Source organism: Dipodomys spectabilis, unplaced genomic scaffold (genome assembly GCF_019054845.1).
Source record: "Dipodomys spectabilis isolate Male_0828 unplaced genomic scaffold, ASM1905484v1 ptg000125l, whole genome shotgun sequence".
Taxonomy (NCBI): Eukaryota; Metazoa; Chordata; class Mammalia; order Rodentia; family Heteromyidae; genus Dipodomys; species Dipodomys spectabilis.
In genome coordinates this window covers 9,551,106-9,570,223 of record NW_024870802.1, presented here as the reverse complement: position 1 = coordinate 9,570,223, position 19,118 = coordinate 9,551,106, and the positions used below count along the sequence as shown (strand labels likewise).

The 19,118-nt window shown below is 44.4% G+C and overlaps 1 protein-coding gene across 1 annotated transcript; it reads left to right on the top strand.

Annotated features, from left to right (window-relative positions):
- The first annotated feature begins 5,240 nt into the window (after positions 1 to 5,240).
- On the top strand, positions 5,241 to 17,050 carry Gsto2 (glutathione S-transferase omega 2). Its single transcript, XM_042689530.1, has 6 exons — positions 5,241 to 5,368; positions 5,616 to 5,724; positions 8,247 to 8,469; positions 9,320 to 9,421; positions 15,341 to 15,447; positions 16,643 to 17,050. The coding sequence occupies exons 1-6, from the start codon at positions 5,332 to 5,334 to the stop codon at positions 16,797 to 16,799; spliced, it is 735 nt and encodes a 244-aa protein (XP_042545464.1). The 5' UTR covers positions 5,241 to 5,331; the 3' UTR covers positions 16,800 to 17,050.
- The last annotated feature ends 2,068 nt before the right edge of the window (positions 17,051 to 19,118 follow it).

Sequence of the window (19,118 nt, the reverse complement as noted above, 5' to 3'; positions counted from 1 at the left end):
GCTAGAATCTTGTTAAGGATCTTTGCATCTGTGTTCATCAAGGAGATTGGCCTGTAATTCTCCTTTTTGGTTGGGTCTTTGCCTGGTTTGGGGATGAGTGTGATATTGGCTTCGTAGAATGAGTTTGGGATAGCTCCCTCCTTCTCTGTTTCTCTGAAGAGCTTGAGGAGTATGGGTATTAGTTCTTCTTTAAAGGTCTTATAGAATTCTGCTGTGAATCCATCTGGTCCTGGGCTTTTTTTTGTTGGAAGACTTTTGATAGCTTCCTGTATCTCATTATAGGATATTGGCTTATTTAATTGGTTAACTTCTTCTTTGCTCAGTTTGGGTAACTTGTATTTCTCTAAAAATGCATCCATTTCCGCCAGATTTTCTTCCTTTAGAGAGTATAGCTTTTGAAAGTAGTCTGTTAGAATTGTTTGGATATCTTGGGTACGTGTTGTGATGTTTCCCGTGGCATCCCTAATCCTATTAATATGGGTTTCCTCTCTTCTTTTTTTAATTAATCTTGCCAACGGGCCATCAATTTTGTTTATTTTTTCAAAGAACCAGCTTTTTGTTTGGTTTATTTTGGTTATGGTTTTCTGATTTTCTAATTGGTTAATCTCTGCTCTCAATTTGGTTATCTGGCTTCGTCTAGTAGCTTTAGGTCCCATTTTTTCTTGTTTTTCTAGCTGTTTTAGTTGCAACATGAGATTATTTACTTGGTCTGTCTCCATTCTCTTGATGTGGGCACTGAGGGCAATAAATTTGCCCCTCAGGACTGCTTTTGCTGTGTCCCACAAGTTTCTTTGTGAGGTGTTTTCATTTTCATTGAGTTCTAGGAAATGCTTTATTTCTTCTCTGATCTCTTCTGTTACCCAGGCCTTGTTAAGGAGTGTGCTGTTCAATTTCCATGTATTAGAGAAATTTCTGCGGTATGCTTTGTTATTGAGAGCTAGCTTGATTCCACTGTGGTCAGATAGGATACAGGGGATTATGTCGATCCCTTTGTATTTGCTTAAGTTCCTTGAATGAACTATGATATGGTCTATTTTGGAGAAAGTTCCATGAGCTGCTGAGAAGAATGTGTACTGTGTTGTTTTAGGGTGAAATACTCGGTAGATGTCAGTTAATTCCGCTTGAAGTATGGCCTCACTTAATTCGGTAGCTTCTTTGCCAATCCTCTGGTTGGTAGACCTGTCCTTTGGTGAGAGTGGCGTGTTAAAGTCTCCTAGTATTATCGTATTGGGATCTATTTTATTCTGTAAGTTTGAGAGCATTTGTTTAACATATCTGGGTGCACTGATATTTGGGGCATATAAGTTGATGATGGTTATATCCTCCTCTTGGATTGTTCCCTTTATTAATATGTAATGTCCGTCCTTGTCTTTCTGTACTGATTTTAATGAAAAGTTTATTTTGTCAGATATCAGGATAGCTACACCTGCTTTCTTATTGGGGGAATTTGATTGGTAGATCCTTTTCCACCCCTTCACTCTGAGTTTGTTTGTATGTTTGGCTGAGAGGTGGGTCTCCTGAAGGCAACAGATGGATGGGTCTTGTTTTCTGATCCAGTCCTCAGTTCGTTTTCTTTTAATTGGCGAATTCAGCCCATTTATATTAAGAGAAAGTATAGAGAGATGCATTGTTGTCCCTGCCATTCCGTTTTCCTAAGTTTTTCTTCTTTCCTTTCCTCCTGTGCTTGCTCAGTTAGACTTTGAGTAATGCCTGTTTGGGGCAGGTCCCAGTTCCTGGTTGCTTTCTTCAGGTTGTGTCCCCCCTCTTAGAATTCTTTGTAATGCTGGCTTAATGTTTATGTATTCATTTAGTTTTTCTTTGCTATTAAAAGTTTTCAGTTCTCCATCGAATGTGAATGCTAGCTTTGCCGGGTATATCAGTCTGGGTTGGCAGTTATTGGCTCTCAGGGCTCGTATGGTGCTTTCCCAGGCTTTTCTTGCATTCATTGTTTGTGTGGAGAGATCTGCAGTGATTCTAATTTTTTTCCCGTTGTAGTATAGCTCCTTCTTCATTTTTGCTGCATGCAGGATTGTTTCCTTATTATTCAGATCCATCATTGTTACTATTATGTGCCTAGAAGTGTTTCTCCTGGGATCTTGCTTGTTGGGTGTTCGATAAGCTTTTGTGATGTAGTTAAGATGGTCGTTTTTGAGGTGGGGAAAATTTTCATTGACTATCTTGTTAAATAGGTGTTGCATTCCCTTGCTCTGGAATTCCTCACCTTCGTCCACTCCGATTATGCGAAGGTTAAATTTTTTAGCATTATCTGCTTGCTCTTGAATTTCCCTTTGGTTTAATTTGAGTGATTTTTCCATATCTGTCACTTTTTGGTCCAGTTGGTGTATTCTGTCTTCTGTATCTGACACTCTACCTTCCATTTCATTCACTCTGTTGACCGTGGCTTCTATTGTGGTTTGCATGGTGGAAATGGATCCCTTTTTGGATTCAATGTTGGTTCTCAGAGTACTGATCTCACCTCTCAATGAGGTGATATCAGTATGCATTACCTCTAATTTGGCGTTTATCTCACTTCTTACTGAGGTTTGTGCAGCTTCTATTTTTGCATCCAATTTTTGTTTGATATCCTGTATATCTTTTGATAGTTCATCCTTGTGCTCTTTCAATTTCTGATCCATTTCTCGCTTTATTTCTTGAGTCATTGCCTCCAGCAACCCTTGGATGTAGTTTTTGTCTTCCATTCCTGCTTTGCTCCCACTGGGGCTCTCCCCTGCGTGGCTGCTGGCTTTTGAGGTGAGCTTGCTGTCCTGGGTAGTGGTAAACCTTGTGATTTTTCTCTGTGATTTTCGCATGGGGGTTCAGGAGACTGCTCTTCAATCTTGTTTTGGTGTGTCTGTCTTTGCTTGGTTGCTGATTCTCTATTGGTAGAGAGAGTCTGTGTCTGATCTGGATTCTGTTGGGAGCCTATTTCCAGCTGCTATTCACTTAGGATTCTCAGCTCTCTGCTGTAGCAATTCCCGCCTTTGGAAGGGTTGAGCAGCCTAGACTGCTTGTGTTTGCTCCTGCGGGTGCTCTTGGGAAGATCAGATGCTCTGGATGCACTCTCCCAAATACTGGAGTCTGCTATGGGCTCCTGATGTGTTTTTGTTTGTTTGTTTTGGGCTGGTTGTGGGCTTGAACTCTAGGTTTGGGTGCTGTCCCTCAGCTCTTCAGCTCAGGGCTGGCACCCTACCATTTGAGCCACAGCCCCACTTCTGACCCTTTTTGCTTTGTTCAGGCGCCGGTCCCCTGGCCTGGTTCCGGCCCCAGCCTGGAGCGCGCACGTTAGGCCTGTGCTAATGTGTATACCACCTTGGTTATGCAGCCTGGAGGACACAGTTCAAATTTCTTCTACTGTTGGTAGTCTTGACCCAGGGGCACTGTTCCTGGCTTGAGCATTTAAGCTCCCTTCCCGGGGCGCTCTTGCTCTGGCCTGGCCAGCAGAGTGTGCTCCACCGGCTGGTGGGGCTCTCGAACAGTTCCCAGTTTTAGTGGGTCCTGTGGTCCGGGTGTTGGGGTAGGGAGTCTAGGTCAGGGTCTGGGGATTCCCTCCAGCTCTGGTCTCCCTTGATGGATTCCCTGTCCCCTGATGGGTACTCACCCTGTAGGTCGTCAGTTGTTGTTGCAGTCCGTCAGTTGTTGTTGCAGTCCGAGTTCAGTTGGGGTGGTTGCGGGCTGGGTTGGGCGGCCCCCCGCCGGGTCGTTGCGATCGCGATTGGGCGGGTGGTCTGCGGACAGGTCCCTTTGTGGCGCTGCTGGTGCCGGGCGGCTTTGGCGGGATGGAGCCTCTCCGCTCCGGTGGAGAGTGATGGGTGGGGTGGGATCCTCCTGGAGACTCCCGGCTGGTAGGTTTCTCTGTTCCTGGCGATCCGCTGTTCTGCAATCCGGTACCTGGTGATCTGCAAGCAGCCCCCTCTCAGCTAACCACTTTTGAGCAAACATGATGACAGAGATAGAGAACTTTATGTTCTCTTTCTGTTTCTGGACACACAACCTTTTTTCCACACACATACCAGCTTTAGCAGTCAAAACAATGAGTCAGTCTTAGAACTTTCCAAATTCGTTAGCACTAACTAGCTGTCCGCTCTGGGCACATGATTTTATTTTTCTTGGGGGCAGTTTCTGATTTTGTTCAGTAAGAATGGTACTAGCTGCCTGACTGAGTCGTGTGGGGAGCCAAGGAAGTAATCCATGGGAAGAATTTAGCATGTGTGAGATCCATAATGCTCTCCTTACTTTTATGACTTTTGTCAATCCCATAAAATGCATTTAGAAGCAATTTTCACTCCAGCTCAATCCTGGAAAATTAAAGAGATTCGGTTGCTACCTGCTGAAAATCCTTGCTTATTAGTGTCAAGGTAAAGGCCAGCTGTGTGTCCCCTCCCCCCACTTCCCTCCTCTCCCTCTCATGCAGATGGAGAAGCTGTGTGAATGGCCTCTAGGTTGCTGGGTTGCTGGGAATGAGTCCTTAGCAAATAGGACATTTTCTTGAGAGTTTAGGCAGAGCTCACAGCTTGCTCTCTCCAGATTTCTTGTTGCTATTCACTATTCGTTTTTCAGAACTAAGGTAACAATCTCAGATGTAGTCCAAAAAACCAGGGCAACTCTCAACAAAACTTTTTTGGGTACAGAATTTAAACTGGCCTTCTCTCAGGGTGGTTAGAAGGTCTTAACACTCAAGTTTTTTTCTTCCTATCTGCTATATCATGAGAAAGTTTGATTTTACTGCGGGGTTGGAGGGGGAAAAAATAAACTGTAAAGAAAGGGAAAGTTTAGAATGAGAAAGAGAAAAAGTTGGCCTGGTGGAATTTTATTAACCTCTCTTGAGATGCATGCCCAGGGTTTGAGGCCCATACTCCCGTGACTTTTTATTTGCTGCTTTTCTTTTTGGTGTTTTAATAGGTAATCGCAATAGGTAGCCCAGACCAGCCCCAAACTCACTATGGTGGCCCAGGCTGGCTTTGGATGTGTGATCCTCCTACCTCTGCCTGATGAGTGCTGGAATTACTGCTTCCAGGGAGTCTCAATGTAGAGGAGGCCTCAATCAAATGCTCTACCCACATGTCCAAAGCAAGGGTGGCTGGGCGGGGCAGGGGGGGGGCTTTTCAGGGTTTTATTGGGTTTTGCTTGCCCTTAATTGAGCTTCTGAATCAGGAGCCATGTCTCCCGAAGTTAAGTAACTCTGTCCTGTCTATCCCACCAGAGTCCTGTGTTCAAAACTTGAATCTAGGGCAGGAGGGGTGCCGGAGCACGGTTGTGGTTGGAGCAGGACTTGGTAATGAACCACTAGGACGGTGATCTGAGCTCTGGGCACAGTGCAGACACCTGAAGACCATGTCTTGCAGTGATGCAACGAGGGCGTTGGCTAGAGGTGAGTCCCCCGTCCCTGGGCTGGCGTGAGTGGGAGCATCAGAAAGGGAGGTTGATTATCTGACTTCAGCCTGTAGATTAGCAAAACAAGGAATGAGTTAGAGGGCTTCCCTGTACACACTATGTACAAAAGTGTCCTGCCTAGGACTTGGGAAGTGGAATGCTAGAATGCTGCTGGACTCTCTGGGAGGTGAATGAGACCCTCTCTCAATGGGGTTAACTCAGCCTCTCTGTCCCTACCCTTACAGGATCCTGTCCCCCGGGGCCAGTCCCAGAAGGTGTGATCCGAATTTACAGCATGAGGTTCTGTCCCTACTCCCACAGGACTCGCCTGGTCCTCAGGGCCAAAGGTATCAGGTGAGGAGTTGAAGTGCTGCTCTAGCAAGCCCAGGCTCCAGATTGTAGGAAAGGGTCTCATTTTCTTTCTTCCAAGGCCAAGTCAATAAATAACAAAGGATTTTTTTTCCCACCTCCTGAAATGCAGACCTCTTTTAAGAGTTGTATCTATCCATGAAGCTTTCATTGTGGAGAAAACTAAATGATGACATTGGTAAACTGCTTCCCTCCCTTGTTTAGGATGGTCACAGCCAAAGCTTCCGACCGCTTCTTCCAATAGAGACCCCTTTCCACCACCCTGGGCATCTTAACACAGCTCTGTCCTATTTTTTTTTCCATTGCTCTACTGCTCCCAACAGATGCTGATTAGTCCCCTGTCTTTCTCCTACACCTGTCCCCTCAACGTCCCATCCCCGCCCCCATACCACCCCCACTCCTGCCAAAAATATGAATTCTCCAAGGCAGGGACTTTTTCTGTTTTGTTCACAGACTAGGAGAGAGCATATGACCTAGGAGCTACTAAAAAAAATTGTTAGATGAATGAACCGTTCCAAACACTACAATACAGTAATATGCACTGCTGTCAAGAAGTGTCAGGAAGTTTCCAACATACCTGAGAAGTGAGCACAAAATTCCTTCCTTCCAGAAGGAACTGGAAGGCTAGCTCCTGCAGGTCTAGATTTCGAAAGCAGAACAGATTTGTTGGCATCTGGACTACAGAATACAACTGAGCTGAGATGGAATTACATTTGAGAATGTGTCATTGTGACTCTGGTCTTGGAGAGTTCATCATTAACAGTTGCTTCAGAGTCAGACTCATGTCAGAGAAGAGACACCACAATAGAGATATTTTAAATAAAACTATTTTAATTCTGCCTTGTTCAAATCTACTTGGCTGTGCGGTTGGTTACCAATTTTTTAAAGAGAAAAATAACAATAGCCCTATTTGGTTGACCATTAGGGACAAAGTAGCAGCTTAGGAACTGATGAGATTATTTCTTTAGCCCAGATAATTCTTTGGACCAGATAATTCTTTGTTGGGTGGGAAAGGGGCTGCCTGCACAATGTTTCAGATTTCCCAGTATGAAGTGGGTGAATTCTATGCTACCCCCAGCTGTGACCCAAAAAATGTCTCAAGACATTGTCATATCTTCCTTGGGTGGGGGGAGGGGAGATAACAGTCACTTGAAGTCCACTGCTTTTAAGACAATCGCTTAGATTAAGCAAAGAACCTATCTATTTGTTTCCTTTAGTCTTTTTAATCAGTGTGTATATGTGTGTCTCTAATAACTTGATAGACTTGAACCTCTAGCAATGATAATTATTAATGAGAATTGGCAAATATGGTATACTTACTACATTTGAATGTACTGCATAATCCCAAATACTTTACACACACTAACTTATTTGATTACCAAAAACATGCCAAGAGATAAGCACAATTATTGCCTCCCCCTTGCAATTAAGAACACTGTGTATGGAGACATAAAGCAATCTGCTAAAGTGTCAAACTAGACTGCCCAGCTGGATGTCAGAACCTGTGCTCAGAACTTAATATGTACCCTATTCTGAAGGCTGGGTATATGGCTCAAGTGATAGAGTACTTGCCTAACAAGAGTGAGGTCCTGAGTTCAAATTTGAGTACCTAGCATTAAAAAAGAAAAAGAAAAAAACATTTATCATATTTTTAGTGACTGGTAATGCTAGATTTGTATTTATATTGTTGTTATTATTCTTGTTTTTGAGACAGTCTTTCTTTGTATCCCAGTCTGGCCTCCAACTCCAGATCACATTTCCTCCCTTTCAAGAGTGCTAGGATTTTATGTACTACCATGCCTGGCTAGCTTTGTATTTCCAACCTTTAGGATGTCCTAATGCTCTAATGCCATTGTGACATGTCTGTCTGGGCCTGACTTTGGCTCTGCTGCTTCTCAGCAAAAAGTATTGGACATGGAAGGAATGACATGAACATAATAGAAAACAAGTCATAGAAAACATCTAACACCTCTTATTGCAGGAATGAAGACAATGATGCCATATATTCTACACAAAACTTAAACTTTAGGGAAAAAGCACTATAATTACAAGTTTTTCTTTCTTTCCTTCTTTCTTTCTTTCTTTCTTTCCTTTCTTTCTTTCTTTCTTTCTTTCTTTCTTTCTTTCTTTCTTTCTTTCTTTCTTTCTTTCTTTCTTTCTTTCTTTCTTTTTCTTTCTTTCTTTCTTGTGTTCCTAGGGCTTGAACACTGGGCCTGGGTACTATCCCTGAGCTTTGGTGCTCAAGGGTAATGCTCTACCACTTGATCCACCATATCACTTCTGTATTTCTCTGAGATTAGTTGGAGTCTCATGGACTTTTCTGCCCAGACAGGCTTTGAACCATGATCCTTAGACCTCAGCCTTCTGTAGCTAAGATACAGATGTGAACCACGGGCACCTGCCAGAAGTCTTAACTTTATCAATTGCCTGCTTTTGTTCTGAAGATGAGTATCCGTCTGCTTATATTCCCTTCTCATTTTTATTTCTTCGTTTCCTTGCTTCTTAAGGCATGAAATTGTCAATATTAACCTGAGAAACAAGCCTGACTGGTACTACACAAAACACCCTTTTGGCCAAGTTCCTGTGGTGGAGAACAGCAGTTGTCAGTTGGTCTATGAGTCGGCCATCGCGTGTGAATACCTAGATGACGCGTTCCCGGGAAGAAAGCTGTTTCCATATGACCCTTATGAACGAGCTCGCCAAAAGATGTTATTAGAGCTATTTGGTAAGGTATGTATAATCATAAAGATTCACTTACATTCCATTTTACTTGGTGTTTTTCCTAAACTTCCACCCATTCTGATGCCCCAAGAGTCTCAACAGAATAAGCTGGCAGAGGAGTAGAATAGGATATGACTACTCCAGCCAGGCTTGGAGGCCTAACAAACCGTTCCATGCTTTTCCATTTCATTAGCATTGATGGAAGGCGTGGTTAACCCCATGAAATGACCATGAGACTTGAAAGGGGAATGTTGCGAATACAGAGCTTCTTTAAAGGGAGTACTTTTCAGGCTTTTGATACAAAATATTGGAATGTGGAGATTGCGCACAGCGGGGAGATTGCCTTCCGGAAGCAGGGCAAGAGAACCAGCTCTTGAGGGAATATGAAGAACAGAGAAAAGGGGAGCAGTGATGGAAAAAGTGACAGAGAAACGTTAGAAAAGAAAATAACATGATGTTATTAATAGCTGACGCATACCGAGTGCTTAGGGTGTGCCCAGCACTGCCCTGAATTCTATCCAGAAGAGAACTCACTTCCTCCCATGGCTACCGTTTGACGTGGGACACTATTACCATATCCATTTTTCAGACGAGTACACGGAGGCTTAGAGAGGCTAAATGCCCTGACTATGAATGTACAGCCTAGAAGCAGCTAATCAAGGAAGAAGCGCCACAAACCCTTGTTTGCTGCAAGATGTAGCAGCACCTAGACAACCGTGTACCCACCCAGGAAGGTGGGCGTCTGTGTGTGCGTGCTGGCTTGTTAGACTGGAGGCATAAAGCTCTTCACATCTCTAGGCAGAGCAGGATCATGGAATCCCCACAGACGTCTCTACTAAGCACCCATGTCTTTGATTAGGTCCCACATTTGACCAAGGAGTGTCTGGTGGCCTTGAGGTGCGGGAGAGAATGTGCCGAGCTGAAGGGAGCCCTGCGACAGGAATTCTGCAACCTGGAAGAGGTACAGAAAGGGGGCTCCCCTTCTCTTGTTGGGTGGAAGGGACGGAGCCGTGCAGGGTTTCTAACTTATGGTCACTCTCACACCTGCTCTCAGAGCATAATCCTTCTGCTTTGGGGATTTTGGAAGATCTGGCAAAGAGGGGGAACTGGACCTGAAATGAATGTTGCTTCTTCCCAGTTATCACCTTCCCTAATTATCTTTGTGTGGCTTCTGTAGCTTTTGTCCACAAGGCTTGAGTGACTGGTGAAGGGCCTTGTGGGATCTAACTGCTGGAAATTTCTCTTCTAAGGGCTTAATTTCTCCTGTAGGAAAGGACAGAGGTGGGCAGCTCAGGGGCTTTCTTTGATGGCTTTCTTGTGAAGTTACCCAAGACTGAGGCTTTTTCCCTATGGGTTCTGTCATCTTTGGTACACAGTTAGTATCCTTAAAATGACAAAATAGGGCTGGGGGTATGGCACAAGTGGTGGAGTACCTGCCTATTATACCCTAAATTCAAACCTAGTACTCCCTCTCTCCCCCCCAAGGAAAAAAAAGACAGCATAGATTCTGGAACTGTAGCCACCGAGCTATGATTGTGGAAAGAACAGAACAAAACCTGACCAGAATTTAGTTGTAGAGCCGTACTATCTGCAGAGAAGGTTGGGAAATTTGTTTGCTAGTTGGGACACCCTGAATAAAATCAGCTTGTGAGGTGGAGAGGAGGTCACCTGGTTCTTGACCAACATGGTAGTAATAGGAACTTACTTACTCCTTACTCTGGAACTATCTGGGAAAGATCTTGGACTTACTTTATCTTTGTTCTAGAAACTGATAAATTGCTTTTTTGTATAGATTGTTGTCCCTCCCTTGGAAGCTGGTAAGATTAGGATGATAATCAGTAGATTGGTGGGTAGTATACATTTCACAACTCTTTGAAAAAAAAAAAGGTGTTGGGTATTTTTTTTTTTTTTTTTGCCAGTTGTGGGGCTTGAACTCTGGACCTAGGTGCTGTCCCTGAGCTCAAGGAAAGCACTCTGTCACTTAAGCTACAGCACCACTCCCAGTTTTCTGGTGGTTAATTGGAGATAGGAGTCTCATGGACTTTTCTGCCAGGGCTGGCTTTGAACTGTGATCCTTAGATCTCAGCCTCCTGAGTAGTTAGAATTACAGGCTCCAGGTGTGAGCCACTGGCACCTGGCTGTTTTCCTGTTTGTTTGTTTTTGCTTTTGTTTTTGTTTTTAAATAAAGAGTCTTGAGCCAGGCATTGGTGGCTTATGCCTATAACCCTAGCTACTCCACAGGCTGGGATCTGAGGATCATGGTTTGAAGCCAACCTGGACAGGAAAGTCTGTGAGATTCTTATCTCTAATAAGCTACTCAGAAAAAGCCGAAAGTGGTGCCATGGCTCAGGTGGTAGAACACTAGCCCTGAAGAGAGGCTGAAGGGCAGCACGCAGGCCCTGGGTTTAAGCCCCAGGACTGGCAAAAAAAAGTCTTAATTTGTAGTTTGTGGGTTTCAGTGGTATATGATCTTCCACCAACACTGGTTTTCGGTTGCCAACCTGCTATCTCTAAACTCAGAGATGTGGACCATGGGTCATATTCTGCACAGGAATTAATAGCACATTTCACCATTTCCGTTAACAGAGGCCCAGGGACCCCTCTGTTAACCTGCCCAGGTTTGGATAGCCATCACAGATGCCATTTAGGCATTATTGAATATTAGGCATTGTCCCAACAGGTTTCAATGTGGCTTTGTCCCATAGATGTAACCAAGAGTGTTAACTCTTTGCTAATATGTACTCAACATCAGAAATCATACCCATGGACTTGAATTATTGATTATGTGAATACCAATATACTGACTCTAGAAGGTTCTAGTGAAATTGAAACTTAAATAACTCTTTCACTGGGTTTCATACAATCAGGATTTTATCTGAGCTAAAAGCACATTGTATCATGTGGTCCCACTGAAACCAAGATTCCAATGCATGAGTTGCCATATTATAGCTGAGCAAAAGGCTCAGTTTACATTTTGTAGGCTTAAACTTGGATACTTTTTTTCCCTTTTGAAAATAAGTGTCCTAATGGACTTCTGACTTTTTTTCTTTTAAAATTCAGTTTCATTCAGGTTGAGGGCTTCTTTATAGACACATTTTCTACACTATATTTAATACTTTTTTGAGCTCTGTAGTGTTATTTAACCAGCAACCTACTCACTTAAGTTTTTTGATTTGAACATTGTGTTTTCAAAAAGTTGGGATGCCCTGGTCTAACCATACTTGAAATCTCTCTGCAGTCAAATCCTGCCCTGTTTGGGGAGAAATTACTTTCTAGACTTGGCCAGACTTCTCTGAGACTGTGGACATCTGCTCTCATTCTGTCTTCCTGCATTTATGCATCCATGCTATATTCTGGCTATTGCTTGACTTTATCTCAGTCATCCACAGACTCAGTAGAGGGAGAGGAGGTAGCATAAATCACCCTAAACTAGCCTGGAAGGAGGGAGGACCTGCCCAGCAAGTGGAGTTTTCATCTTCCCATGATCCGAGATTTGAAATCTTGAGGGCCTCCACTGACCTTTTATGAACTCAAAAATATTTCTGCTCAGGGATGAACACTTTGCTGATGTTTTTGAATAAAGTCTTGTATTATTATGTAGCACGTGCACTGGCAGGTGGCTTTGTGTCTTTTTTGTTGGGGTGGTGGCAGGTCGGGGGGGGGGTTCTACTTTGAAATAATTCTACAAAGATTTACTTCCAAGAAGAAAAAAAATACTGTCTCCCTTCTCCATTATGTGCAATGGTGCCATTTGGAAGCTAGAGTTTGGAGGCCAGGGATTCTTTGGTGATGATGTAAGCCTTGGTAGTGAAGACCAAGCAGGTGATGGGTACAAAGTTTGAAGCTCAATTATTGAGGCTGAACCTGAGCGTCAGAGACCTTAGATGGAGATTTTGAAAATTCCTGAATAATTGCTAATCTTGCTTGAATCTCATGGAGGTAGCTATGCCATTGTGCCTTGCAATCATGACCACCAGAGGGAGCCATGGGTACTTCTTCTGTCTGCCCACCTATGCCACTCTAAGTCCTGATTTTCTTCTTTTATCCTTCTGGGGGAGCCAGATAGGGCCTGGAGGAAGAGAAGAGGCCTTTCAAGGTCAGGGCAAGAAACAGCATTTCTTCATCATAAAGTAGTCCCTCCTTTATTGGCATTGTTCAGGTCACATGTGTAGGTCTTATTTTTCAGTGACTTAGAAAACAACATTTTAAAATAGATTTTCCTAATATTGCAAAACATAAAATGCCTTTCTGCCTGTCTGCCTTTCTTTCTTTCTTTCTCTTTCTCTCTCCTTCCTTCCTTCTTTTCTTTCTTTCTTTCTTTCCTTCTCTCTTCTCTCTTCCTTCCTTCCTTCCTTCCTTCTTTCCTTCCTTCCTTCCTTCCCCTTCCTTCCTTTCTTCCTTACATTTACTTTGCTATATCTAGGATTACAGTAAATGTCCAAATTGATTTGCTTGGACCAGGAATTTTCAGAACACTCCTGCTTTGTAAGCACAAGAGTTACAAAGATGTCCTGGAACCCATTGGTTTAGCCTTGGCTCTCCTTGTGTGGTGAAGGCCAATATCAAGCTTCAGGCATATATACCAAGGTCAGTGATAAAAGTTTGGATAATTACATTGGTTCCTGAATATAATGGACATTTAGAGCTATGAGGATCCATAAAGACTGAATTATTTGTTTCTTTCCCCCCTTTAAAAATAAGACTGAAAAACAGCCACTGTGTTGGGTTAAATCCTTCTCTTTTAATATAATTCTGTTAGTTTCTTTGAACAGAGTGATACCACTTGAGCCACACCTCCACTTTCAGCTTTTTGGTGGTTAACTGGAGATAGGGGTTTCCTGGACTTTCTTGCCTGGATTGGCCTTGAACCATAGTCCTCAGATCTCAGCCTCTGAAGTAGTTAGGATTATACCTATAAGCCATTAGTGCCTAGAGAGAGACCATTCTGGGAAACATGAAGACTTAGACTAGGACAACAAGCTTTCTCCTCTAAGGAGGGGTTGCAAGCTGATAAGCTTGATGATCCCTTGGACTTGCTTTTTACAGATGCAGCCTTCAGGGGTCTTTGAGTCTCTCACTCATCACAAGAGCACATACCGAGGAGGACCAGACTCTCTTGAGCATGATTCTATTTCTTTGTGTCAGGACCTCTGAGATGGGCACATTGCCACAGTCTTGCAGATGAGAACATTAAGGTGTGGAGGAGGAGGGAGAGGAAAAGCAAGTTGCCCTGGATTTGATGTTGAATCCGAGGTAAAGTTCAGCAAGGCCGGGGTCTGCTGGCTCCAGAGCTCCCCTTCTTGATTACAAAAGCCAAGATCATACTCTAGGCCAAGAGAACAAGCATGTGTGGAGTGTGTCCTTTGCTAGTGCCATTTCTACCCAGCAACCTAATTACAGGTGGACTCAGTAAACCTCTGTCTCCTGCCAGAGCCCTGGCCTATTATAGTATCCTACCTTCTCAATACCTGGGCCAGTAATGCACATCTGCAGTGAGGGGGAGGTGGACACAAGAAGTTGGCTTCACTTGACTAGGTAATTCACACCACACTTTTCTTTTGGAGAAGATCTGGCTCTACAATGATTTCTTTTTCTATCATCTCTTTTTCTCTTAGGGACTTTGTGTTGGCTGTCTTTGGCTTTCAGGCTGTTGAAAGAATATTTTTATTATAGTCCATCTATGTACCTTAGTTAATTTGTACCATTTGAGAAGGAGAAGTTTTATTTTAATGTAAAAAGTATGATGAGGTTGACTGCCAAAAGTAGAATATTTGATGAATTCAAGGGAAAGAAAAAGATGTGATAGAAAAATAATGCTGGGATTTAGGAGGCTGGGATTTGAATAGTACTTGCTGCTCTGTCTTGCCTTACCTTTGTACTAGTTTAAAAAAATAATCAAGCTGGGCACCAGTGTCTTATGCCTATAAACCTAGCTACTCAGGAGATCTGAGGCTCCAGGCTTGAAGCTAGCCTGGGCAAAAAAGTGTGAGACTCTTATCTCCAATTAATCTCAGAAAAACTGGAAGTGGTGCTCTGGCTCAAGTGGTAGAATGCTAGCCTTGAGCAAGAAAAAAAAAGGAGCTCAGGGACAGCACCCAGGCCCAGAGTTCAAGCCCCGTGACTGGCTACAAACATTAATCAATAAATCAGAAACCTTAGATATATAGAGAATACAGTATCCTCTTTATTACTGAGAATGTGTGTCACAACAATAGCAAGTGGGGTTCTTAATGCTGGCCTTCGGGATCAGGCTGGGACACCCACAGACAGAAGTCATGGGCAGTGCTGGCCTGGGGCAGGACCATCCACTCCAGGTTGAGCTGATCCACAGAGAGCCTTATGCAGGGTGCATGGAAGAAGCTGAGGAGAGGCTAGGCTACTTCTGTCTCAGTGTCCTTCCAAATTCTTCAGTCAGATGAGTCACATGTTCATGAGACGGGAGAAAGGAAGGACAGGATGTCATCAAGAGTATGACCCTCACTAAAGGAAGTGGAGAAGACTTCAGGAGGAGAGAAGAAACAGTTTCTTAAAAATAGGAAGAAGAATGGAATGCCTTTGTTCTGTTTTGTTTCATTTTTGCTTTTTTTTGCCAGTCATAGGGCTTACACTCAGGGCCTGGGCACTGTTCCTGAGCTTCATTTGCTCAAGGCTAGCACTACCACTTGAGCCACAGAACCACTTCTGGGTTTTTCTGTTTCTGTGGTGCTGAGGAATCGAACCCAGGGCTTCATGCATGTCAGGTAAGGACCCTACCACTAGGCCATCTTCCCAGCCCCTGTTCTCTCTGTTTTGGAATGAATCTTATATTTGTCTTTAGCATCTTATAAATATGTTCACAGATATGTAACTTAACTTGCTGTTGCTCTCTTTACCTTTCTAGATTCTTGACTATCAGAATACTACCTTCTTTGGTGGAGACCGTATAACCATGATTGATTACCTCTTCTGGCCCTGGTTTGAGCGGCTGGATGTCTATGGGATTGCTGAGTAAGACATTTGACCATGTGGTTATTGACTAGTTTGAGTGACAATGATTGAAGTATCTTCTGTGCCATGAAACCCTAGTGTGTACATGATCCAGAATGTATGGGAAAGAAAATTAGGCCTTAAGCCATGTATTAATGCTTCTTTGTTCAAAATACCCATCAAGTTGAATGTTGGTGGCTCACAACTGTAATTCCAGCTACTCCAGAGGCTGAGATCTGAGAATCAGAGTTCAAAGTCAGCCCAGGCATTAAAGTCCCAGAGACACTTAATCTCCAACTAATCACCAGAAAACCAAAAGTGGGGCTGTGTGTGGCTCCAAGTGGTAAAGTACTAGCCTGGAGCAAAAGTACTAGCCTGGAGCAAAAGAGCTCAGGGACAGTGCCCAGGCCCTGAGATTAAGCCTACAACTGAAAAAAAAAAAGATTTTGAAATTAATATATGCTTACTGTTCACAATGGCAGCCACCCCTCATGGCGGGGCAGGGACATTTAGATCAGGACACCATAGTGCTCAGGAGACTCGCTGGATGTGTGCTGTGGCCTTTCTAATCCCCACTGTACCCATGGCAGGGGAAGCACAATCCCAGTGTTTGGAAGTTAGTTCTGAAGATCAGACACCACTTACTAGGACATCTACACTCACTACAAAAACTCTACTTCCCGATGTACACCCTGAATTCTAGATTAAGAATCCCCATCATCTGCTCCAGATTCCTACCTGCCACCAGCGGTCACCTGCAGCCCTTACACCTGAAGTCCCTGATCCAACTGTGGATCTTCAGCTCCACTACTCCAAACCTCAATATTGCTTTATCCATTAAAACACACACACACACACACACACAGCTTGGAAACAACTTGTTTTTAATCTGTCTCAGATTATAAGTATAATCCCCAAATGACCAGTACTGTTAGCTTTCTGCTAGTAAATAAGGAAGGGCAGATTATCTAATGGCCCGAGCCTCAGATAACACATATTTAATGCTTGAAATACCAGTGACTACAATTTACACATACATACAGCTGTTCCCCAAATAAGTTTCCTCCAGTGAAGTCATGCTCACTTGGTAACTAAGATCACTATATTTCTCCCGGATAAACTCATTTTGAGTTTCCTGCAAATCTAAAAGGCAGTCAGTATCTGGTTCCATATCCTTTCTTTCATGATATGCTGACGTCTCTGTCTTGTCTTGCAGCTGTGTGAATCACACCCCGTCCCTACGGCTCTGGATAGCCGCCATGAAGCAGGACCCCATCGTTTGTGCTCTACTCGTGGACAAGAACACCTTCCTGGGCTTCTTGAATCTCTATTTCCAAAACAACCATAATGCCTTTGATTTTGGGCTAATATGAGCCTCATAATCCTCTCTCCCTCCCCACCCCAACCGCATCCCAAATTTTCAGCTTGTCATGATTCTGCATCAAGTTATTTGAGGGGTCAGTCTGCCTCTCCTCTGTTTCTTTGAGGTTCTAAATAAAAATGGAAACAGAAAATAGATTGGTAACCCCTTGCCCGACTCTTATACCCCAGAGCTTCTAGAAAGTGCCCAGTGCTAAAGTCCAAAAGCATTTTGAGAGCTTGGGCCTCCTTGGCCTGTGGCCAGATTTGGTCCTCAGATTATTCCTGATGGCAGTGGTGTTGGGGTTTGAGGTCTGCCTGTAAGAGATGTTTGTCGGGGCTGGGAAGGTGGCTCAGTGGTAGAGTGCTTGCCTTGCATGCCTGAGGCCCTGGGTTTGATTCCTCAGCACCACATAAGAAAAAAGAAAAAAGCCGGAAGTGGCAGTGTGGCTCAAGTGGTAGAGCGTTAGCTTTGAGCTGAAGAGCTGAGGGACAGCGCCCAGGCCCAGAGTTCAGGCCCCACGACGGGACCCAAAGAAGAAAAAAAAAGACAGATGTTTGTCACTCTAGATCAGCACCCTCCCAAACAGTCCCTGGTAAGAGGAAAGCTTGGAGGAGGGAGAAGAAAATAGAAACACCCCAAGCCCAGATACCTTCCTTTTGGCAAAGCAGTGCTGCTGCCCACTTGGGGAGGCCTGAGCGTCATTGCATTGCAAGCCTTGGCCAGGCGCCCAGGCGACCCTGAGGGTCTTGTGACTGGAAAGAATTCCAAAGCAGGAAATGAAACACCCATTTATCATCCTGGACTAACTACGTCAGAGTTTCACTGGTGCTGTCAGGGCTCGGGATATCTCACAAAATGTTCTACAGCCAGCATCCTGCCTTTACACACACACACACACAGCAAGTCACTATCAAAGGTCACTCTGCTGGATTGGCGTCATGCATCCTTTTAATTCATCTGGGTGGACTGTTGTAAAGCAAGCCCCAAGCCAATGGGAGATACAAGAACTATGTGCCACAGAAGCCACTCATCTTTTGAGCATCTTGGTTTAGGTTTTAGACCTGGTGGTTCAGGGCTTGTCTTGCTAGGCTCGGGGTCTGTGCTGTCCTTCAGCTCGCACAGCAGGCCGTGCTGCATCACCAGTGGGCATGAAGACAACCAAGAGCCGAGCGTGGCCAGTGAACCAGCAAGTTGCCGTCGCCTCTCTTAGAGACTTTCCCATGCTCTTTTATCTCAGTGACTCAGGACCAGCCTGTGATCCAGTGCCGAGCATCCAGACAGCAGCAGAGTATGATGTTTTGGTTTTTGTTTTTGACCTGTCCATGCCCACTGAAGAACTGCCTGCTGCCGCCTCTGCCTTGGCCTTAGTTCAAACCACACTTCCTTTCTCTGCACATGTCAGCCTGGCCCTGCCATCTGCTGGCTCTGGGTATATTTTGCCCCATATAAATAGTTACCAGGTGTTACTCTCTGCCAGTTGGACAGAGGCATGCCTCCTTGGTGAGGTGGTCTGGCCTGGGGGAAGTGCTATGTGATGGACAGTCTGCAGTACCATCTGCTCCCTCCGGATGTGGCGCTCTGCTGCCATGGCAACAATGCAGAGTGGAGTGTGTGAATCAGCGTTCCCCTGGGAGCCGGGCTGGGCAGAAGGGAGTCATCTCCCTCGACCTCTCCTGGGGCTGAGGGTCAGATCAGCCCTTGCAGGCAAAAGCCTTGCCTTCTAGCCAGGCTTTGCTAGTAAATCCGCCCTGCCGTCGCTGCGCTAGAAAATGGCATATCTCACAAATGAAGGTATTTTATTTTAGAGCTGAGGAAACGGAGTTGTCTTCTACTCTGGTTGAAAGCAGGACTCAGCCTGCTAGGAAAGAAAAATGATGAAAAACTTACACTGGAGATCTAAGAGTAGAGATAATACATACAGGTTAAAAAATACAATAGTGGGGGAGGGGGAGCAGGAAAGATATGATCTTGTATCACATATATATATGTACTGTGTGTACTCATACTAGGGCTTGAACTCAGAGCCTTGATGGTCCTTTAGCTTTATTTTTTTATTTTTTGGGGTCCGGTCGTGGGCCTGAACTCTGGGCCTGGGCGCTGTCCCTCAGCTCTTCAGCTCAAGGCTAGCACTCTACCACTTGAGCCACAGCGCCACTTCCGGCTTTTTTTTTTTGTGCTTATGTGGTGCTGAGGAATCGAACCCAGGGTCTCATGCATGCAAGGCAAGCGTTCTACCACTGAGCCACCTTCCCAGCCCGGTCCTTTAGCTTTTATGCTTATGGCTGATGTAATACTTGTCATAGCTCCACTTCCTGCTTTTCAATCTATC